The sequence below is a fragment of the Eptatretus burgeri genome, chromosome 14, assembly GCF_056783735.1.
Source record: "Eptatretus burgeri isolate ZD-2024b chromosome 14, Ebu_testis_v1, whole genome shotgun sequence".
In the NCBI taxonomy this organism is placed as follows: Eukaryota; Metazoa; Chordata; class Myxini; order Myxiniformes; family Myxinidae; genus Eptatretus; species Eptatretus burgeri.
In genome coordinates, this window is record NC_140974.1 from 25,482,933 (window position 1) to 25,507,926 (window position 24,994).

General features: G+C 43.5%; 1 protein-coding gene across 1 annotated transcript; it reads left to right on the forward strand.

Annotated features, from left to right (window-relative positions):
• Positions 1-972: 972 nt before the first annotated feature.
• On the forward strand, positions 973-22,763 carry VMA12 (vacuolar ATPase assembly factor VMA12). Its single transcript, XM_085854071.1, has 6 exons — positions 973-1,276; positions 19,156-19,232; positions 19,390-19,479; positions 19,829-19,871; positions 19,988-20,100; positions 21,402-22,763. Exons 1-6 carry the CDS (start codon positions 1,138-1,140, stop codon positions 21,495-21,497), a joined length of 558 nt encoding a protein of 185 aa, XP_085710197.1. The 5' UTR covers positions 973-1,137; the 3' UTR covers positions 21,498-22,763.
• Positions 22,764-24,994: the final 2,231 nt, after the last annotated feature.

Sequence of the window (24,994 nt, forward strand, 5' to 3'; positions counted from 1 at the left end):
ATTTCGATGAAGATCCAGATCCAGATACTCGAATTTTTGAAGTGATTCTTAACCAGAGAGTGATAGGACCAAAAACGATATATAACACGACGTCTCAAAAGTTGTCGACTGTTTTGGATGAAACTTGGTGGATGATTTTGAACGAGCCGATTCGATTTTGGTTCAAGTCTGGATCCAGCCTTTCGATGGGAAAGGAAACATAACCTGTATGTGGTTGAAGTATGTGTACCACCTGTTGTTCTAGTTTATATTGGAAAGATTTGTGTCAAATCACAAAGCATGCTTTACATTAAATGAAACTCGGGGAGTTCATTAATTTGCATTATTTCATCGAAATGATTGAATTCGTTTGGAATACTTAAAGCAGTTTCAATGCTGCCATTTTCACTTGGAGAGGTAAGGGATATTTTTTAAAAACATCAACAATTTGATAAGTGGGAAACAACACCTTTTGGTTCTTAGTATAATTGGGCTCAGACCAAGTGAAGTGAGGTCGTTCATTCCTGATACGTGGAACACCTTGCAATTCATTCCAACAGCAGACAGACTTTGTGCAACGTCGGCCACATTTTTCCATCCAATTATGTTGTAATTTTACGAGAACATTCTCCAGGGGAAGGCGCTCTTATGTTCAATGTTTCGTGTAAATCGGTTGCAAAGATAAGGAATTAAAAACAAAAAAGTGAGGGCTTCGGCTGACGCTCCACAACATGGTGAAGGATGGTTTTGGACTCCTATCAGTAGTTTATTGCATTTTAGGTTCTGTTCGAAAGAAATGAAAGTTGTAGAATTGCTTTTGTGCCTATTTCGTCCAATGTTTACAAGCCATGATGTGGTCAGTGCCTGATGCTGGTGTTAAATTTAAAAAAAATTTCGATGTAAATGTATCTTCGAGCATTATTAAAAATCTGACGCTGGGTGTGGATTGAGAAATAAAAATTTGGACGTTGGAGAATTTACAATGTGATGTTTGAGGCAAATGGGTTTTATCATGAAAGTTTGCTAATCTCGAATGAAGCTCGTTATCGCCTCCAAGGGGTTTAAATTCTCACAGCGGTGAGGGGAACTCAAGAAGGGAACTGTACAGTTCTGGTGCGTTCAAGATCGAGTAAACCACAGCAGAGAAGGGGGGAAACCATGGCGACGAGATTGCTTCCTGGACCAGCGCTGCAGCGGGCCGGCGGGACGTGTGTTTGTCCCTGCACGGCTGATGACCCTCCAGAGTGTCTGCCCTTCTCTGAAGTTCGCCGCACGTTTTCCGCAATGCGGAGCCGAGGTACTGTAAGGCTGACTCCTTCCTTCGCCACATGTAAAGTGCTGCTTCCTCAGGATGAACATTGTTGCGCTTAGGTGTGGAACAATACCGATACAACCAAATTGGGCAAATACTACAGGGTGTTCCAAATATACCACAGGGTGTTCCAAATATACCACAGGGTGTTCCAAATATACCACAGGGTGTTCCAAATATACCACAGGGTGTTCCAAATATACCACAGGGTGTTCCAAATATACCACAGGGTGTTCCAAATATACCACAGGGTGTTCCAAATGTACCACAGGGTGTTCCAAATATACCGCAGGGTGTTCCAAATATACCGCAGGGTGTTCCAAATATACCGCAGGGTGTTCCAAATATACCGCAGGGTGTTCCAAATATACCGCAGGGTGTTCCAAATATACCGCAGGGTGTTCCAAATATACCACAGGGCGTTCCAAATGTACCACAGGGCGTTCCAAATGTACCACAGGGTGTTCCAAATATACCGCAGGGTGTTCCAAATATACCACAGGGCGTTCCAAATATACCACAGGGCGTTCCAAATATACCACAGGGCGTTCCAAATATACCGCAGGGCGTTCCAAATATACCGCAGGGTGTTCCAAATATACCGCAGGGTGTTCCAAATATACCGCAGGGCGTTCCAAATATACCGCAGGGCGTTCCAAATATACCACAGGGCGTTCCAAATATACCACAGGGCGTTCCAAATATACCACAGGGCGTTCCAAAAATACCGCAGGGCGTTCCAAAAATACCGCAGGGCGTTCCAAAAATATGGATTAGGCAAAGCCTCGAATCGAACGTAGAATTCTTCTTACATTCGATGCTGCAATTTCCGGTTAATTCGGCCTGGATTCGGGATCGGCGATCAAATAATGTAAATTAAAAATTATCGCAATAAAAAATTATTTTTTGATGATGCGGGAGATATCTTTATGTCCTCAAAATTACCTTCACAACAACAACAACTAAACCACCTCGAACAGGATCTCATCTGAAAGAAAAAAATTTCATCAAGATTACCTTCACAATGACAACTACACTGCCTAGAACAGGATCTCATCTAAAAAAAATTAATATTACCTTCACAACAACAACTACACCGCCTAGAACAGGATCTCATTTGAAAAAATTAATATTACCTTCACAACAACAATTACACCGCCTAGAACAGGATCTCATCTGAAAAAATAAATATTACAACAACAACTACACCACCTCGAACAGGATCTCATCTGAAAGAAAAAAATTTCATCAAGATTACCTTCACAACGACAACTACACTGCCTAGAACAGGATCTCATCTGAAAGAAAAAAATTTCATCAAGATTACCTTCACAACGACAACTACACTGCCTAGAACAGGATCTCATCTAAAAAAAAAAAAATTCCTCAACATTACCTTCACAACAACAACTACACCGCCTAGAACAGGATCTCATTTGAAAAAATTAATATTACCTTCACAACAACAATTACACCGCCTAGAACAGGATCTCATCTGAAAAAATTAATATTACCTTCACAACAACAATTACACTGCCAAGAACAGAATCTCATCTGAAAAAATAAATATTACCTCAACATTACCTTCACAACAACAACTACACCGCCTCGAACAGGATCTCATCTTAAAAAAAAAATTAACTCAACATTACCTTCACAACAACAATTACACTGCCTAGAACAGGATCTCATCTGAAAAAATAAATATTACCGCAATATTACCTTCACAACAACAACTACACTGCCGAGAACAGTATCTCATCTAAAAAAAATATATATATATATTACCTCAACATTACCTTCACAACAACAACTACACCGCCTAGAACAGGATCTCATCTAAAAAAAATAAATATTACCTCAACATTACCTTCACAACAACTACACCGCCGAGAACAGGATCTCATCTAAAAAAAAAATTATATTACCTTCACAACAACAATTTACACTGCCTCGAACAGGATCTCATCTAAAAAAAATATATTACGTCAACATTACCTTCACAACAACAATTACACTGCCTAGAACAGGATCTCATCTGAAAAAATAAATATTACCTCAACATTACCTTCACAACAACAACTACACCGCCTAGAACAGGATCTCATCTGAAAAAATTTATTACCTTCACAACAACAATTACACCGCCTAGAACAGGATCTCATCTGAAAAAATAAATATTACCTCAACATTACCTTCACAACATCAACTACACCGCCTCGAACAGGATCTCATCTTAAAAAAAAAATTACCTCAACATTGCCTTCACAACAACAATTACACTGCCTAGAACAGGATCTCATCTGAAAAAATAAATATTACCTCAACATTACCTTCACAACAACAACTACACCGCCTAGAACAGGATGTCATCTGAAAAAATAAATATTACCTTCACAACAACAACTACACCGCCTTGAACAGGATCTCATCGAACAAAAATATATTGTTACGGATTCGCGCCCGCCGGCGTGCTGACGGCCACGTAACTCGAATCGCGGCACGTCGCCCACCGGACGGACAATCCAGTCGTGACCCTCTCGGACTAACGCCGGGAACCAGTCACGGGTGGACCTTTCGGTCTCACCGCGATCGAGCCAATCGGCCCCCGCGTGGGATAGGGTTGCTCGCCAAATTCGACCTACCTAAGTACCCACACGGAGGGTAGACCGGGCGATCGCACCTCGCCGCAGGTCGACTTCGGACACGGGCCACTTAAGCGACCCGTTCCGTACTATCAGGATAACCGAGCGGTGTTATCGTCGGCCTCGACGGTTCGATTAATTATCGGGCGTATTCAGCCCACTACCAACCCTTTACGTGAAGCAAGATGAGGATTCAATGAAAGAAATGACGAAGCGAAGCGGGAAACAGTTCAACATAAAGCACATTTATTCGCGATGAACGGAAAGCACACATATACAATTCCACCAAAAGCACATAGAAAAGAAGACAAAAAGCAAATGCGACAATGCAGATATAATACCGACTACGCGAGCACACGGCAACACTTATACAATTTTACTTCACAGACGGCGCCGACAACACACATTCCCAAAGCAAAAGAAAAGAGAACCACCCTCCAGGATGAGGGGGTAGGCGGGCCTGGGGCCGAGACCGTGTCGGGCCTACCCGTCTGGTGATGAGACGCGGAGCGGCGGTGGTGCCTCAACTCCGCGGGCCTCGCGGACAGTGTCTGGTAGGGGGTGGGAAGGGGGCCCCCTTGGTCGCACTATCTCAGCGCGGGGGGAAACAGGAGGGGGTTGCTGATGCTCGGGGAAAGGAGGATTTAACCCTGTCTCGGGTCCCGCGACGAGCGTCTCCACCTCGACCAGGTCGCGCCGTCGGCCTCCCTGGTGTGCAGCTCCCGGCACCGACGTGAGCACCCCCTCGTCTGCCTTCGCCGCCTCTCCACAGCTCCGTCCTCTTCGCTCCGACTCCAACTCCGAACTCTTCCTCCTGCGAACTTCCCAACTGCACTCAACTCCAACGCACACGACGACCCTTTTCTGACGAACGCAGCCGCTTATATAAGCCCCGTGGCTTCGCCTTTGACCCCCTGCCTTCGACCTTTCACCTCGCTCCCCATTGGCCTGAGAAAAAGTGGGCGTGAATGCATTTTGATCCATGAATTTGCATATAGCGACCGCCCTCCAACGCCCTGGAGGCGGGGCCAAATCGCCCCTTGCTCACCGATTGGACGGAACAAAAGTGGGCGTGAGTCGTTTTTGATCTGTTTTTGGAGCGGAAAGTCCGTGGTTTTGTACACGCTGTTCGGCGCGCGCCCTGCACGAGTCCAATACCGGTACCCACAAGCGGCGCAAGAACGGTGGCGATGCGACGGTTGCGAGGTGTGACGGTAAAGGTCGTGGCTGTTGTGGTGAAGCGGCGTTGTGGTGGGTGGTTGATGTTGTGACGACTGTTGAGACGTGGTTGGTGGTGGTAATAATGGCGGTTGGTCCAAAATAAAGATAGTAAAAGAAAAACGGCTATCCTGAAGAGTCGCAGCATGCATGAATGACATTTATTCCCTCTAGACAACGGGTTTGGGCCTAACTACACATATACTTACCGAGATACCTCACCTAAGGGACCTGAATGGTGGTTTGCGAATTTGGTCAACCACAACAATATATTAGCTCAACATTACCTTCACAACAACAATTACACTGCCTAGAACAGGATCTCATCTGAAAAAATAAATATTACCTCAACATTACCTTCACAACAACAACTACACCGCCTAGAACAGGATCTCATCTGAAAAAATAAATATTACCTCAACATTACCTTCACAACAACAACTACACCGCCTAGAACAGGATCTCATCTGAAAAAATAAATATTACCTCAACATTACCTTCACAACAACTACACCGCCTTGAACAGGATCTCATCTAAAAAAAAAAATATTACCTTCACAACAACAATTTACACCGCCTCGAACAGGATCTCATCTAAAAAAATATATATTACCTCAACATTACCTTCACAACAACAACTACACCGCCTACAACAGGATGTCATCTGAAAAAATAAATATTACCTTCACAACAACAACTGCACCGCCTCGAACAGGATCTCGTCGAACAAAAAATATATATTTGCTCAACATTACCTTCACAACAACAATTACACTGCCTAGAACAGGATCTCATCCAAAAAAATATATATTACCTCAACATTACCTTCACAACAACAATTACACTGCCTAGAACAGGATCTCATCTAAAAAAATTAATATTACCTCAACATTAACTTCACAACAACTCCGCCTAGAACAGGATCTCATCTGAAAAAATTAATATTACCTTCACAACAACTACACTTCCTAGAACAGGATCTCATCTGAAAAAATTAATATTACCTTCACAACAACTACACCGCCTCGAACAGGATCTCATCTGAAAAAATTAATATTACCTCAACATTACCTTCACAACAACAACTACACTGCCTAGAACAGGATCTCATCTGAAAAAATTAATATTACCTCAACATTACCTTCACAACAACAATTACACCACCTAGAACAGGATCTCATCTGAAAAAATTAATATTACCTCAACATTACCTTCACAACAACAACTACACCACCTAGAACAGGATCTCATCCAAAAAGATTAATATTACCTCAACATTACCTTCACAACAACAACTGCACCGCCTAGAACAGGATCTCATCTAAAAAAAAAAATACTAGATTGAACGTAGAATTCTTCTTACATTCGCTTCTGACTTTACCTATAACTTGTTCACAACTGTATACACAATTTCCGATCACTTCGGCCTGGATTCAGGATCAGCGATCAAATAATGTTAATCACGATTAAAAATTATTTTTTGATGATGCGGGAGATATCTTTGTTAAAATCAGTGGAGGAAATATACACCATGTCTGATATTATTTGGGTCTTTCATGTCTCCGACGATGCCTTTATCTCCCGGCATGCATCATTCCCCATGACAAAAACCGGAAACAAAAAAAAAACAGAAGCAAAAAAAAAAACCGCAGCAAAAGGGTCACAACCAACGACACGGATTCACAATTGCCAGGGGTATTGTGTTGTTGTTGTTGTTTCCTATTCTCTCATGTGCATGCGTTAAGTACGAAACTCACTGCGTTCGCTATTACAGGGTGTTCTGAATATACTACGGGGCGTTCCGAAAATGCTCCAGGGTGTTTCAAAAATACCCGGACAACTTTGGTTTGTTAATATATTTAGAACCACAAATTATAAAACGATACCCTTTGGTTTATATGAAACAGAAACGTATATAGTTTTGAGCAAACCATCACGACACTTCAATGTGAGCTCCATTTTTCACGTGCTGGATATCAAGACGGTACACGAGTTATTGCCATGTTCAGCTCGGCATGTTTGCATCCATCAGTGCACATGTTGCTGTGATCCGAGAACGAAGATCCTACAGGTTTGCCACCTTGGTGTTGGAGACAACATGTTTGACAAACCCCCACAGAAAAAAATATAAGGGGGTTATGTCTGGTGATCGTTGTGATCAGGCGGTTGTTCCATCTCGGCCAATCCAACGACTTGGAAATTTTTCACTCAGGACGACTCGAACGATGAAGGCCCAATGAGGGGGAGCGCCGTCCTATTGAATAATGATATCGGGTTACAGGTGTTCAATCTGTGGGAAGGTGAATCCTTCCAACATGTTCATGTAACTTGTTGAGGTCACTGTATCCTCCGCAAAGAAAAACGGACCCACCAAGCGTTCATGGAGAAGGCCACACCACACCTTTGGACTATCGCGTATGTCTTCAATGGCCACGTGGGGGTTTTCAGAGCCCCAGATCCTTACATTGTGCCAGTTGACCTTCCCCGATACACGAAATCGAGCTTCATCTGTGGACATGACCTATTTCAGGTAATCATCATCCTCATTGTGACGGAGCATTTCCAAGGGAAACGCCTTGTGTTTGTGTCCGTCATTTGGTTTGAGTTCCTGCAGAATCTGCACCTTGTCGGCATAAAGCTTCAGTGTTTTTACGCAAAATCCTGTGTATAGCGGTGGTTGGTGGTCCCAGTTCTCTGGATGCACATCAAATTGATTTTCTGGGACTTTGTTGAAATGATTCACACACTCGTTCAACGTCTGCTGCACTTGTGCTTTGTCGATGATACTTTTCTGTTTCTGACAACTTGCAGTCTCATTAAACCACTTGTACCACTCTCTGATACTGGTCTACAATGGCGGATTCCTTCCACACCTTGTACAAAAATTACGCTGAACTTGCATGTTGGATCTTGTCTCATTGAACCATTTGATGCACTGAGCTTTCTCCTGTGGAGTCACCATTTTTTTTTTCTTTTACATTAAACCACCAGACCTGAAAAAATTGAAAACTCTGAGTTTCTATATCATATAAAATGAAGGGTGTTGTATCATTTGTGGTGCTAAATATATTGTTGTGGTTCTGCAAAACTGCATGCCTCTAAGGTAATGGCACTGAACATACAGTGATCCCCAGGCAGTTATTTTGTTAATCTTCGTGCAGTCAGATGTTCCCCTCATGTCCAGTGGGTTAACGGGACGAAGTGCTTTGTGTGGGTCCAATAGCTCGGTTTATTAACTATATCTCTATCTTCTATTCTGATTTCTATCCCAATCCTTTCCTTTTAGCCATGGTACAAATTAAGCAAGCAAGCACACCATGATATGAATATCAAACACACCTTACAAACTCCGATGGGAGAATCAACATAAGAACAAACACACGATATGGCACGCACATGACGTGCCATTTCATTCAAATCTGCACGCCAATTTCCAACGGCATCTCACCTTGCTCACCCCTCGCTCACCAAAATCTCACCACCTCGACAACCAGCACCTCCCGCACACGGGAAAAATATTCCCTCACCTCCTCATACCTCTGTATCGATACAATTCGCCACTAAACAGAGGCGTGCGGCATAACTCAGGCTTACTCGAACTGCGTGACGCGGTGACTAGCATCTCGCGGGAATGTCCCAGGTGAGCACGCAGGATTGATACGACCCTCGTCCAGTCGCCAGAACACGGCAAGACAGGAGCCTGGCAAGGTGTGGCTGGGGCCGCTGTGGCCCAATTGAGAAGCAGGATTCTGGTCACGGCGCGTTGCTTCGGGTCGTCACCCCACCCTTCGCCCAGGGCTTGTGAAAGACGGATCGTGGAGCGCTCGCCCTCTTGTTCACTGCTCCATGTTGCCTCTGCCCATCACTGGCTCTTCACTTGCGGTTGGTATGCGGCTCAGACGTATTTATTCCGGCGGACCAGTGCGGAGCGCACATTGTCCCGAGCCCCGGCAGATAACGTGCCAACTCTTGAGGTGGGAACGCTCAAGCGGAGCGTCCCACGGAGGTACACGCCACACTAGCAGACCTATACATGACTAGGTTAGGGATCTTTTGCCTCACGACGCATCTTCTCTCTGTCTCTTTTTCCACTATTCTATCTCGTCCCCTTTGGACACACAAAAGAGCATCCATTACTGACTCGCAATCACAGTTTCCTCTGGCACAACACTGCACCCCCCACCCCCTATACTGCACTCCACCACACCTACTCCCACACCTTAGGCACCAGTATTTCTCCCTCCTACCCCCTCTCTCCCCAAACCATACTAGGTTGCGTTGGTCGGCCGACCGTGCCAGGTATTGCGAGACCGTTTATCCTCATCTGCTCTCTTTTTCTGGCTATCTAATTGTGTGTGTGTGTGTGTGTGTGTGTGTGTGTGTGTGTGTGTGTGTGTGTGTGTGTGTGTGTGTGTGTGTGTGTGTGTGTGTGTGTGTGTGTGTGTGTGTGTGTTACGTCTGGCTTCCTTCTTTGGACCTCGGTGCAGTAATTGGTCTTTATTTTGATAAACCTCTTCAAGGGTGTGGGCATGAACGTTATAAGATTGGAGGATGGGTTTCTGCTTGTTGGTGATGTGGATAACCTGGCATTTAGATGTGTGATACTCCATCAACCACTTCCTCTCCCACTCCTGTAACCTGTCAAGGTCTATCTGGCCTCTGGAGACGAGTGCAGTCTTGGACAGATGTAATATGCCGGTAGAGGATGCAGTCGTCTGCGAAACGAAGTGTTGTGGATCTTGAGATGTTTTCTGGTAGATCGTTAAGATCTGGAGAAGAAGCGGGTCGAGTACTCTACCCTGAGGAACTCCGGATGTTACTTGGATTTCGGGGCTAAGTTGGCCATCAATCAAAACTTGCTGGGTGTGGTCACAAAGGAATTTTTTTATCCACTCCAGAGTTTAGCCATGAAGTCTGTAGAACTCTGCCTTCAACAGAAGTCTTCGGTGGACCACCTTGTCGAAGCCTTTTGTGAAGTCCAGCAAGATTGGGTCTATTTGTTCCTCCTCTTCTCGTCCTCTGGCAGCGTCATCTATGGTGATGTCATGGAAAATAACTCGATTTCCACAATTTGGATCAGCATACCAAAGGAGATTCTTTAATTTCGTATATACGGAGGAAGAACATTGAATGCTTGACTGAAACATTCGAATGGACTTCACTGAAACAAAAGCCCAAAGCAATTATTCTTATCCACAACGTGACATTCCAAAGAATGGGAGGGGAGACATTTGGCAACACAACTACAGGGTTAGCTGATTAAGTATTAGGCAAAATAACTCAAACTGCAATACGTGTCCACTGGGTGGAAGAGAGAATGATATAATCATGGCAAAAGTTGCAGTGTTATCAACCAGGTCACCCTGTTTCATAGTAAGACATTCCTTCTCTCAATATTTAGGTCAAAAGACTCTTGGGTAAAGGGAAACATTACTGACAGCCAATTGGACTATAGCATGAAAACTAAATTTATAAAGCACCAGCAACAATTATAATTGAGAGTACATGAATATAATTATTTTTCTTCCACATTCCTCCCTTTTTTCCATATCAGGAAAATTTCAATAATAATATTACCCATGATCACTATACCCCGTTCCTGGAGGAGAAAAGATATCCGTTACACAAGTTTAATCAACAATGGCAGCGAGTGCTCATCGGAGAAGAATGCTGGATGACGACCATCTCAATAGTGTCCCGGCCAGGTTAGTGAGTGTGTTTCCATTTAATTCATGACCTGTTCATCACCAGGTGTCACAAATCGAAAAGACGTGCCACCCGAGGCCAGAAGATAATCAGGTCAGGGTGTAGATAGAGCAGCACCCAACGGGAAACACGGTCGAGGCACTCCTTGAGCTGCAGAGAAGGGAGATCTTGGCAGGTACGAGCTTGGGCCTGACACTGGGTTGAAGGAGACGAAAAGGACTCGAGATGTGACCCAGAGATCCAGCTCCAGCAGAGTTTGGGGCCTCGTAGCAGCAGTTTGTGCAATCAGGTTTGATTCGCCAAGTGAGCTGTGCACGTTGGAGGCAGCGCGATGGCTGCACGAGTGAGGACCGATTTTTCTTCCACAGTGAGGACCAATTGTGTGTCGCAAGATCTACATTTCCTAAAGCCATGTTGTGCTTTTCTTAGTATCTGATGTTCTGTATGATAGATGATGTATGATTGCACAATGATGATGTGTTCACACAGCTTGATGATGTGTTCACACAGCTTCACACAGCTTGATGATCTGTTCACACAGATATATGATGATGTGTTCACACAGCTTACAAAGGACTGATGTAAGTGAGATGGGTCGGTAATTTGAGGCAGATGATCGGCAGCCCTTCTTGAAGATGGGGACGATGGTTGCTTTCTTTCCAGAAGATCGTACACTGCCCTGAGTCAGGGATGCCTGGAAGAGTAAGGTGACTGCCAGTGAGACATCTTCAGCAGTTTCGCAGAGATACCATTTGAGGTCAGCTGCTTTGTGTGGTTTAAGGTTTTTGAGAAGCTTGGTTACTCCTTCTCAGGCACCAGTTATGTCATCTATGGTTGGATGGAGGCTTGGGCCTAGATCAGGTAGTGATGAATCACTGTCATCAGTAAATACTGAAGAGAACGACCTGTTCAAGATGTTATCTTTATGCTTGGGATCGCAGTGAAGAATATTTCCTTCCTTCAGTGGCGCAACTGCCATTTGGTCACCGTTTAGATTTCACCAACGCTCCCAAACTCTTCTTGCCATCTGGGTCACTACTGATGTCAAGACAGGTATTTGTTAATCGGTCTGGCGACAGATCTTCTGCATTTCCTTCTTGATGTTGTGTATGAGTTGTGACAACTTGGTGAATAAGTTGGTTAGGTGACAAAAACAAGCCAATTCGATTTTGGTTCAGGTCCGGATGCAGATCTGGCTGATCAGTCGGACACAAACAGTATACTGTTAAGCCTGGCTGAGGTATATGCTCTACCAAGTGCCTTTCCAGTTGCTTCTGCCACTGAAGGTGAAAGAGGTTACTTTTTCACCCCTTTCTGTTTGTTACTTACGAAATCTAAAGATTTCGTAAGTATATTGATGACTTCTGTCCTCTGTTTGTTTGTAGGCACGATAACTCGAGAACGGAAGAAGCTACCAATGTCAAATTACACCACGTGATTCAGGAGGGTGATGGCTAGTGCTGATTAGATTTTGGTCAAAATCGGTCAAAGGTCAAGGACACAGTGAGGTCAAACATTCAATTTTTGATGGTTTGGTACAGAATCATCGTAGAAACTTCTGGTTTGCGTCGCTACCTTCTCTAGAGACAGCTTTTGTTCGACAAGGTCAGAGGTCAAGTTGACGATTTCGTAAGTACCAGTCTATGACTTCTTGTTTGTTTGTTTGTGTGCAGGATATCTCAAAAAGTTGTGGACGGATCCGGATGAAATTTTGTGGACAGGTTGGGAATGTGACGAGGGCGAACTGATTAGATGTTGGTGAATATGCGGATCCGGATCCGGATCGGACTACCAGAATTTTTAAAGTGATTCTTCACCATTGAGAGATAGAGCCAAAAACGATATACAGGTAAAGTACTGTATAGCATAATATTTAAATAATGTATTTGGCCCGATATCTTCTCATGGATCAGGCATAACGTGGTGGAGGTATGCGCTCTACCGAGTGCCCTTGTAGTTTCTGGATGTTTTTGTTTGCGGACAGTTTTGAGTTTGTTTTTTTTAATTTTTTTCTGCAATTGGGGCTTTGAGTTATATCAGTATGATATAGTTCAACTTTCAGTCCGTCTATAATGTACGAAACATAACTAAGAAATAACTGTTTATCATGTTCGGCTGGTAAACAGGGCTTTGAACACACAACTCCTCCTTCAGTTTGTAGTTTACGCAATAATTTGCTTCAGGTTTCCTATTTAGGCAAATGTGTGCTATGTGCTTCGAAGCCGAGTCCTTCCCAGATTTCTTACATGGGCGTCTTATTTACTACGAACGCAAATCGAGGCTGTACCTCAACCCTCCCCCACACCGTTCTTCCCACATTCCCCATTCCTTTCCTTTGGTATTTGTATCCTGCCTGATGGCAGGTTCACTACTACTTACTGAAGCAGTTTCTTGGTAAGGGTTATACTGGGTGGTTTGTCATTGCCTTCCTTCACCTCCCCTTATTCTTACACCTTACACCCCTCCTCACCACCCCCTCTCCCCCTCCCCCCTCCCTCCCACAAGCTTCTTCCCCTTCTCTTCCCTCACTCTCCACTCTGTCTCTGTCTCTGTCTCTGTCTCTGTCTCTGTCTCTGTCTCTGTCTCTGTCTCTGTCTCTGTCTCTGTCTCTGTCTCTGTCTCTGTCTCTGTCTCTGTCTCTGTCTCTGTCTCTGTCTCTGTCTCTGTCTCTGTCTCTGTCTCTGTCTCTGTCTCTGTCTCTCTCCTTCCTCTTCTTGAGCTATCTTTTACATTGAAGTAATACCTTCTAGTGTCACCGACAATAAAAGTACAAAAGTTCACAGTGATCACTTTGTGAAATGGGTTTTCTCGCTGACGTCCAGCGATAACTGGAAATTGTATTCCACACTTTACATGACAATTCTAACCACGTATTGTGTCTCGCTGTCTTGTTGTCTCTGTCTCTGTCTCTTTTCTTGAAATTATCTTTACAATGACACAATCTGTCCATAGATTCAATGGACCCATCATGCAGTGTGCAGAATGCCATTTTGAATCTTTGGTGATTGGAGGCAAAGGCTCAACTAATCTGGTCAGCCAAATCAACTTGGTGGAGACAGCTGATAAACAGCCTAGTTTGGATTAACGGCCGTTTAATTACCTTTGACTAATGTCTTTGCTCATTCTCCAGCCAATTGAGAATGGCTACAGAGGTTTCTCACATGACGTCACAAGGTCACCTTCCTTTGTTTATCAGCCATCTTGTTGGTCACATTGGACCAGCACACTAAATGTTTCTATTGTCCAAATCACTGCTGCTATTTACAATGCCTGAGACTTGTTCCGTACGATAGCAGCAACCCTTTAGAAACAGCGTGAGGGACGTAGGGGCACACAAAATATTATGTTTAGTAACACTTCTTCAAGCACTATTGATGCAGAGGCCATCAGGGTGAACTGGCCCTCACCGCCGGTGATTGGCTGGGTCCCGTATCTCTCTCTCTGCCTGGCAATGGAGCCCCATTGGGAGGACTGGGCGTTCGTGGTGGATTATTCGGAGAAGGGGTTGATTGATGGCTTCCTGTGACAGCAAGACTCGATGATATCCTTTGAGTGGGCTGGGGAGCCCCCTGCATGAGATTCTCCGCGAGAGCGGAAAGGAATTGTGTGCTATTGGTGGTAATTGATTTGAATCTAGGATGTAGAGAGGAAAAGAACATGTACTTAACCTATCATTCGCAATGTATGTCGAGCCACATGAATACGATATATACTATATATATATATATATATATATATATATATATATATATATATATATATATATATATATATATATATATATATATATATATATATATATATATATTTCATAGCTCAACAGGGTATTAAGGCATAACTTTCTTGAATCGATGTGGATGCACTGTGTCCTTTCCTAGCCTCACAACCGTGACACCACCCCCACCTCTCCATTCAGCCTCTCTCGAGGCTGCTTCCATTCCTTCCAAGCTCTCGGTCCCACTTATCAGCAAATAACTCCCCTTATTCTGACCCTGTTACAAGTTTACAATCGCGTTCCTGTGATGTAGAAAAATAAGAAACCATGTGTTGCGTATCTACGGCTATACATTCTATCTTGAGCACAATTTGTACTCTGAATCCGGATTACACTCTGTACACATGTACATATGGGGAAGAGGGTGACTTGGCCAGGTGGGCACTCCCTAACACTTTTCAGTCCACAGTTTTTGAACCAGCCCCCATTGCCTGGCATTGCCTCTTTCTCCATCAGCTTCATTAGACTCTTCTGGCCTGAAGGGCCTGAACTATTTACTCAAGACCCACATGGCCAATCAATGGACGATGAGTCTTCTCCGTCCATGTGGCCTGAATGAAGAAAAAGGCTCGCTGGCCACAATTTGCAGGTGGGACCACATGGCCACTCAATGGTGGTGAGTCTTCCTACCCCACGTGGCCCACTTCCATGAACAAAACAGTGGGTCTTCTTGGCCTTCACTAGCTTCTAACAGCAGGTGGCCCATCAGCGAGCAAAACAACTCTTCGGCTTTCAAATGGTCAGAATGACGAGCACAGCAGGTGAGTGCAATGGCATGATAACATGGCAGGACAAGGCAGACAGGGCATGGTGACATGTGGCAAGGTTCACTGGCCACAATGTGCAGGAATTAAAACAAAAAGGCATCTGGCAAGATGTGATTGGGCCAGCAGATGTTTCCAGCCTCACCAATGCTGTGCTTGTATCTGGCATCATGGAGGCAGGAACATGCGGTCGTAACAGATTAGGCAGTCTGCTTCGGCCCTAACCTAACCTATCTGCCCCACTAATCCCTCTAGGCTAACTCTACTCCTGCCCCCCTTTAATCCCTCTTGTAACTCTAACCATGTCCCTTTACTTCCCTTATCCTAGGACCCAGATCCTGTTCTTGTAAGCCCTGCTAAGCTCATCTGTCCCTCCCAGGCCCACTAATCCCATTAACTATCCTATCTCCCAGGAGGAAAATTGAGGCATGTACGGTGATGAACACAATGAAATGGCGCGGCCCCACAAGGCTCGCTGGTGGAGTAGCCTGACGGGGGTGTGCCTACCCGTATACTAAGCTAACTAACATATACGACGCATATCTATCCGCATGAGTACGACATGTACTTAATAACAAAACAGAATATGAAGGCATAACTATTTTTACTCCATGTGGATGTGTTTTGTTCTCCCCTGGGCTCACAATCATGACAATATTATTTTTATTCCGTAGTTCTGCTCTGCCATGACCCTTAACAGTCGATGTGTGTTAAAGTTTTTCTTTTAATATATTTCTTTTCCATAATTGCATTATATTAAAAAAAGAAATTATAGCATAATTTTATGAAACTTCTTTTCATTTTTATTTTTTTAACATGAAAGGCACAGCTTGATGGAGTACTGCTCTCTCATTTGATTGGCGCTCCTGCCTCACACCTTGCCCTTGTTTCCAGTGAAAGCAAGGCCTTCAAAATATTTCGAATCTCCCCTGATAAATCTGAGTGTTTAGGCCTGTTACTCTCACATCACAGAGAGGTTGGTAACATCTGTGTTCTTCCTTCTCCTTTTTAGGTCATCTCTTCGAGCATGACCTAATAATATTGGTGTTGAGAGGTGACGGTTCGTCCATCCATCCGTCCGTTCACAATGAAGTTGAAGCGGGAGATCTGGTCATTAGTGATCCTGATAGAGGTCGATGAGACGTACACGATGGTATGACTTTCAAGGTCACCGAAGATCAAGGTCAAGATCACGAGGCCTTTGAAGTTGCGAAAATGACGATTTTCAAATTCTATCTCCTCCACCATTTCTCAAGCGATCTTGAATTTGATTGTTGCATATGAATCTATGGGACAATATCTAAATTTGGTCGGGCCGGATTTTCGATATTCGCTTTTGTGTCACGTGACTTTAAAGTTGGCAAAAAATGCGAAAATGACTATTTTCAAAATCTATCTCCTCCTACATTTCTTAAGTTATCTTGAATTTGATTGTGGCATATGAATCTATGGGACAATATCTAAATTTGGTCGGGCCAGATTTTCGATATTCGCTTTCGTGTCACGTGACTTCAAAGTTGGCAAAAAATGCGAAAATGACGATTTTCAAAATCTATCTCCTCCTACATTTCTCAAGCAATCTTGAATTTGATTGTTGCATATGAATCTATGGGACAATATTTAAATTTGGTCGGGCTGGATTTTCGATATTCGCTTTCGTGTCACGTGACTTTAAAGTTGGCAAAAAATGCGAAAATGACTATTTTCAAAATCTATCTCCTCCTACATTTCTTAAGTTATCTTGAATTTGATTGTGGCATATTAATCTATGGGACAATATCTAAATTTGGTCGGGCCGGATTTTCGATATTCGCTTTCGTGTCACGTGACTTCAAAGTTGGCAAAAAATGCGAAAATGACGATTTTCAAAATCTATCTCCTCAATTTTGTCGGGCCGGATTTTCGATATTCGCTTTCGTTTTCGTGTCACGTGACTTCAAAGTTTGCAAAAACTGCCCTACCTTCAGGAGGCTATGTATTTTCTCGCAGAGATCACCGTCACTCCCGCAAGGGGGTAATTTTTTGGTCATCTCCACCGAGATGACCGAATAAAGCCGGACCAAACGTCCGTCAACAATTTTTCTTTCCGATCTTGATGAAACTTAGTATGTGGGTAGAAGTCGATGAGTGTTGCACAACGATACAACTTTTGTCCAGGTTCAAGGTCAGGGACGAGGTCACGCAAGTTATAAAAATCGCCATTTTCAAAACCTATCTAGTCTGCCATTCTCCAAGATATTCGGCAACTGTTTATTGATTATGATAGTAAAAAATATTATCTTGTATCTAACCAGACAGATTTTTGAATTTCCTTCCCATTTGATCGTCACGTGATCTGAAAGATGGCCAAAAATGCCGATGCGATTCGCAAAGAAGGAAGGAAGGAGAAATTAAATATAAATATAAAACACATTTTTAGCCTTTTATATTTATACATTTTCCGCCGAAGGTGCAAAAGTTTCAAAACCCGAAATGTAAACGTCGGCATTTATTTTCAAAATATAATTTCGTGCGTGCGCGCCAAAATGCCGAGTCATCTTTAACCAAACTGCGCAGTAGTCTGGTCATGGCGTCTGAGCAGTGGCCAGCGTGGTTCAGATTGACTGTGGTTTCTGGGGTGAAGGTGATTATTATGAAGTATGTCGGCGGTATAAATTTGAGTGACTGTATTGGTGATTTCATCACGCAACATCTTGACAACGAATATTCTGGCCGAACGATTGCATCAATTCAGTGCATCAGCAGGGATGATTCGCAGGCTCCTCTCGATCGTGCCGATATCTAACATAATCACCGGCGGACATAGGGCTGCAGGCTGTGGGTCGAGGCCACGGATCCCGGATGAGGGGATAAGTGATAAATTATGCTACATGCTTCGGGCTTTCTGATTAATACATCAATTAGTACATTCCATAAGTAATGAATTAATAATTAATGAATCTGGCATACAAAATGTTTTTTCATACCTGACATGTTACTTTGTGCAGTGTCACGAAACTTCTGTGGAATTAATAATTAATGAATTTGCTCGCTCTAACGATTTTTCAAACCTCAATATCTCTATAAATACTTGACCAATTTTCATTCTGAAAGTTGCATTATAATCAGTGAGGAATGATCTACAGGATTATCATAATCTCCGAGAGCTAAGCCTATTTTTTCGTTTATTTTTCTACAACCGGAAGTGAAATGTCCCCAGAGAGTGGACGGACCGGAAAACCACGTATTGCACTTACTGGTGATTCTGATGTGTTAATCCGGGTACTAAATGAACAATACATATTTATTAATTATGTCATAAGTAGTAGTATCCTAGTGTATCTCTGTGAACTATTTCAATCTAAACGGTTAGTTTGGACTGTTTCGCGGTTACCTGAACTGAACATTGAGAACATGTGGTATTATAGAGATGACCGTCACCCCCATGTGTCCTTCTTTCCCACCACTTGATCTCATTATCATTTCTACTCTGCTGTTGGTGTTTCCCCTTTTCCATTCTGCTGGAGCTCTTTGCACAAGCCTCAAGTCGTTTATTTTTTACAAACTTTTGCTGGAGTTTAAAAGGGCCAATCCACGATGTCGGTCGGTTATGAAAACGTACATATTGCACGTTTTGTCATTTTTAAGTTAATCGGTTTTAATGGAGTATTCTCTTCATGTTGCTTTTGGTCTGCAAGCCCTGGCAGATACATAAAGAACCGAAAATCAATTCCGATTATGTTGTCACCGTTTGTCCATCTAATCCCCACTTGGCAGGCGAGCAGGTATTTTTACACGAGTTGCTCACAGGGAGTGAAATCCTCTTGGATGCGCCGCCACCACCGCCCCCACCGGTAAGAAGCTCAGGAAGATCCTTCACTCGATTCATAATAAAGCAAGTTAAATGATGTGGCTCAATCCGATTCTGAGGTTTTACTTGGAGGCTTGTTGTCATTGACTTTTTGATCAAACTCTGCCTGATGCTGACCTCGCCATGACCTCTGTCTTTAGAATCCATCACTTCAAGCGAGATTGGATAAACTGCGTGCGAGGCAAGCTGCCAAGGAGTACCGAAGCATGACCCGAAACGTGGATTGCAGAGTAAGTTGCTTCTTTACTTACCTGTTATCCTCGCCCATTTCCAAAGGGATTCGAGAGGTTATTGTACTCCTTCTGTGTGTCAGTGCTCGAGTCTGCATGCAGATCTGCTTTCATATAGATTCAGATCTACTGTAATCTATACAAACCGGCAAGAATCTGCATTGTTAAATGTTAGGTCTTGGTTGTTTTTGTAGCTTATTTCAATGTGATGCTTCTTCCCCCCCCCCCCCCCCCCATGTATCCAACTAGCTAATGCTTTCTCAGATTTTAATTCACTAATTTATATCATGATGCTTGTTTTTGTTAATTTCTTGAAAATGTTTATGTCTCTTTTGTTGCTTCTGCCCAGGCTCTCCAAAAACGAGGCCTCTTTGGCGAATTGTCCCATGAAGGTCAGACTGCATATCACCGTATCACTTATTCAGCCTTCAATTCCCTTGTGCTGTTCTCCTTGAAACAGTGCTCCAATGTGACCATCATTGGTGGTCTGCATGCCATGTTTTCACAGCGGCTCCATTCCGTGTTGTGCTGCTTACGAGTGTGAACTTCCTCATTTCTGTGGCTGCTGCCTTTGTGTGTTCTTTTCTAATCTCCAACTACCTCTTCACGACTCCGACCATTGTAAGTTTACTCACAAATCCGAGCACGTTGTTTGCAGTTTTGGTTTAAATGTTGTTAACGACACGAGCACAAACACATAATCGAAAAGTTATTGCTCCTCTCCAATTCCACCGACAAGACCTTCATCCACAGCTTGGAGTACTGCTCCGATCTGGGCTGGCTCCCCTGCCCTCACACTTTGCTCCGCTTGATGCCATGGAAACCAAGGCCTTCAAGATCAGTGGAATCTCTCGCGATGAAGCTGGATCTATGGGCCTATCACTTTGCCATTACAAATAGGTCGGTGGTCTCCGTATTCTACCGCCTCCTTTTTCTAGTCTTGCAATCTCTGCCGTTTCCATGCTTTGTTCCCCCCAGGTTTCTGCATGGCACATGTGGTCCACCATTAACTCCCTTCTGCTGAAACCCCCAAAGTGCAGAATCGCTGCTCACCTCCACTTATTTGTTCCTCTTGTTTTTTGCCCCACTTCTGGAACCATCTTCCACATTCTCTTTAATCTCATTCTGCTCGCCAGGTCTTCAAGACGGTTGTTCACGATAACCTCAGATCATCCCCAATCCAAAACCATGGTCTTTTGACCCCTGTTAACTCCATGCCATCTCCCTTCCAAATTTCCAGTTTTTCCTTCCTGAGAGTTTCCTGTCCTCCCCACGTCCATTCTGTTGGCAGTCTCGCTCTTTTATGCATCAACTCAGCTGTTCGTGTTTCTCCACCACCCCCTCTGTGTACTGTTACTTTTATCCTGTTGTGTCTTGATCCATTCAGTGTTCTAGCTCTTCCATGAGCCTCGACTTTGTATACAAACAAAAGCACAACGTGGAATGTCATTTTAACAAGATCCGGTGAGGTTGAAACTGGTTGCTAATTTATTCAAGTGTTACATCCTACTTGTTATTTGGTATTGGATGAGTCATCAGGAGTAATGACTGTCCTTGGAAAATTTCATCTTTGTCCCCGAGACCTTTTCCAACCTTCAGTTGATAAAACCTATTGTTCGAACTGTTCACCAGCCTCAAACAAGTCTAGTTTTCCCCAAGTTGCTCGAGTGCCGTCGTTATCTCTGGAGAGTGCTCTTGCAGACTCACAAGAATCCATCATGCAGTATTTCCCTGACAAAGTGGTGGTGCCGTGTGTACATTTTATAAAAACAGTGTCTGCACAATGCTTTAAATGGACCTGTTACACCCATGAAATGCTTAAAGTTGGGAGGGTAGCTTCATGTTCAACTGATGTTTGTAAATGGAACTTTTGCTTTACAACTCACTCAGCTGTTTCCATCTTTCCATCCTTGCCCCCTCAGCCCGTGATGATTGGAATTGTGTCAGCAACACTCGTCGGGCTGGCTGAACTCTACGGTCTGGCCAAGATATCCGCAGGAGACGACAGTGCCCTGTGACCATGAGTCGTGCTCCGCGGATCGGTGGGATTAATCGATATGTCATCATCTATATGCCGTAGAGCATCGATCCCATTTGCCAGTTTCTGCAGGGAATTCTGGTACACAACGAACACACAAAAAAAACCTTTCAATAAAAGCCTTTAAATCTCTGTTCTTGTGTAATATAACAGCCAAATGTGGTCACGCTTGGGGTTAAATGCACTCGATTTAAATGGTATTTTGGGAGAGAAAAAGGCAAGGGCTGGAGAAGAGAGTGTGCATGGGTGGAAATGTCACTTATTTTTGCATTTATTTTAAATAATTGCTAAACAATTTAACTGATGTAATTATAGCATTCAAAACTCCTTGATGTCTGTCCTCATAAGCAATGTTGTGTTATCAAATCGGTGAGCGTCTTTGGACATGATTTGGTGTGAACTGGAGTAACCAATCTGAGATGTGCATCATGCTTTTTCTCCTCGTGTTAACTGTTTTTTTTATTTATTAATTTTTTTTGCATGTTCATCGCGCTTTACCCTGGTTTGTCCACCTAATGCCTCATTCGCTCTTGAATGAGCCTTTTTTTTTTTCATTCAAGCTTGAAGTCATTCCCAGGCTGGTGTGTGCACAAAATGGTGTGCCAGCTGTTGTTTGAACCGTGTACATGAGGTTATTGTTGAAAAGAAATGCATTGTGCTCTTGCATCTTTTGCATTTGCAATGAATTGATGAAATCGAGCTTGCTCGCTGCTCGGCATCACTTGGACTTTTCGAGTCTTGAATTAGCGTACATGTGGTTTAAGGTTGGTTAAGACCTGTTCGGAAACATGCTGGATAGATCATTAGAACACACTATTCAACTTGCAAATACCTCGTGCAGCCAGAGACTAGTTTTGCAATCGCTTCTCTGTCTGTCCAGGCCATAAACTAAAATTTTTTTTTATATATATATATTTGAGCTTTAGTCATCAAATTTTCAACAAACATTCATTATGAGAATATGGAGAAAATAACTAAAAATTCGATCAAAATGTGAAAGGGCAAAGTCATAGTTACTATAAATAGGCCTTATTAGCCCTTCCACACCACGACATGCCCTGTTTTTTGTTTGTTGTTTTTTTTTTTTAAATGCTTCCGTGTTTCTTTATTTGTTTACCATTGAGCTTCGATGTGTCTGTTAAAGCCATAACAGTTTTACTCATTGAGCTTTTGTCCTCAAATTTTCAACGTGCCTTTATTATGAGAATATGGAGAACGCATGAATAAAATGTACAATTTTTTTTTTCACTCGTTTTTGTCAAGTTTAGTTCGAGTACAAAGCGGATGGGCTTTGCATTTTGAGATTCTTTCTAATTTTGATTTTAATTCTACCTCCATTACCCTACCTAATCTAACCTTACTCTTTATTTTTCAGGTTACATTTATTCCTCCTCTTCTCTTTGTGTGTGCCTCTGTCTCTCTCTGTCTCTGTCTCTCTCTCTCCCCCTCGTTCCCTTGATTATTGTGTCCAACTATTGCCTGGCTTTGTCACCCTTGTGCCCTCTGTCATCTCACTCTTCCTTGAGCCTTGATTACACTGAACAACAAAAATTTTTTACTGGAGATGTGTAAAGTGATTTAGACTAATTTGGGTACGCTGATTTCAAAAATCATAACCGTTTTGCTGTATCACGTCAGGATTTTCAGTAACAGAAATATTCCCATTGCCTAGAAGTCAGGATTTCAATGAAATTTACAAAAATTCATTTATTCATTTATTTCATCATGAATGCTTCAAAATTATAGAAATTACAGAAAAACTCCACTAGAATGGAATTAAAAATGCTTTAGGCATTTGGCTTTGCGTTTGTGCTGCTCTGTGTGAGTTTCACGATGCAGGAACCAGCAGAAATCGCCCATCATGTTCGGGTTGTGCCGCCCTTGGTAACGCGTCTCCATGAGTGAAATCTCTTGGTGGAATCGACCGCCGTGCTCGTCCGAGACTGCTCCCAAGTTGTCAGGGAAGAAGTTCAGGTGCTGGTGTAGGAAATGGATTTTCAGGGACATCCTGGAGCCAAGTTTCCTGAAGGACTCCAGCAGCTGCTGCACTATTTCTTCATAGTTGTCCGCGCGCTCGTTCCCCAAGAAGTTGTCCGTCACAGCTTTGAAGCTCCTCCACGCTGTCAGCTCTTTGGGGTTTAGAGTTGTCGGAAAAGTTTCGTCCTTCATAATCTGTCGGATTTGCGGTCCAACAAAGACACCAGCCTTGATCTTGGCCTCCGACAAGGTGTTGCCAAACTTTTCCTTGAGGTATGAAAACCCACGCCTATTCAGATCCATTGCCCGTACAAAACTTTTCATCAAGCCGAGCTTTATGTGGAGTGGTGGAAGGAAAACCTTGGCTGGGTCGACAAGGGCGACATGCTTCACGTTGTGTCGACCAGGTACATGCTCTTTTCGCTCTTCCCAATCTTTCTTCGTCCAGTGATTCTTGTCGTCTCTGCTATCCCAGAGACAAAGGAAGCACATGTATTTCGTGTAGCCTGACTGCAGCCCTAACAAAAGCGCCACCACTTTCAAGTCTCCGCAGATGTGCCAGTTGAAGTCATTGTACTTGATGGAATCAAGCAGCTGCCGCATAGTCTCATAGGTCTCTGTCATGCCGAACGCGTGAGCCAGTGGGACTGATGGTTTCTCGTTGCCATTGTGGAGCAAAACAGCCTTCAAGCTGTTCTTCCCCGAGTCGATGAAGAGGCGCCAGTCTGCAGGATCGTGATCACACCCAAGTTCTTTCAACAGACCGTTGATGTCACTGCAGAATGTCATCGTGTCTTCCATCTCAAAGAAATCAGCCATGTCTCTGTGACGTGCTCTGAACAAGGATATCTTGGTGTTAGGTTCAAGTAGATTCCACTGCTGCAGCCTTGATCCAAGCAGCTCTGCCTTCGCCTTTGACAGCGAGAGATCTCTTACAAGATCATTTAAGTCTCCCTGGTTCAGAAGGTGTGATTCTTGAGTGTCGGGTTCAAAAGGTTCATCATCACCATCCTCTTCACCACTGCTTACAGCTATGTTCTGATCAGCTGGAGGTGTTGGAACGGGGTTCTCGTCATCATGAGGCACAGGTTTACGAGCAGAGACGCAGTCAGCGTACTTGATGTGACCTTTAGTCTTCTTGTTGAAGCCGGCGATGCTTGTGCAGCAGAAATAACAATCATCATGATGATTCTGCGGCTCACGCCATATCATGGGCACCGCAAATGGCATGCTCGCGCGCTTGCCCACCAACCACTGAGTCAAGGTTGTGTGACAGCTTGTGCAGCAGATGTGTGGTGCCCAGCTCTGTTCTTGGTCCCCCACCTTACACCCGAAGTAGTGAAAGTAGGCGGCCTTCATTTTCACTGCTGTAGATATACTTCGCTGTTGATCTTTTTTGGTATACCGACCACAGACATAACAGAAGTTGTCAGGATGATTGGTACAGGAACGCCTACTCATCTTTATCTGAAAGAAAGAAATATAACACAAGTTAACAAC

Coding starts and splice junctions, on each gene's coding strand:
- VMA12 (XM_085854071.1), top strand. CDS start 1,138: ATGGCGACGAGATTGCTTCCTGGACCAGCGCTGCAGCGGGCCGGCGGG. Junction 19,233..19,389: donor CGCCACCACCGCCCCCACCG/GTAAGAAGCTCA, acceptor CTCTGTCTTTAG/AATCCATCACTTCAAGCGAG. Junction 19,480..19,828: donor CCCGAAACGTGGATTGCAGA/GTAAGTTGCTTC, acceptor GCTTCTGCCCAG/GCTCTCCAAAAACGAGGCCT.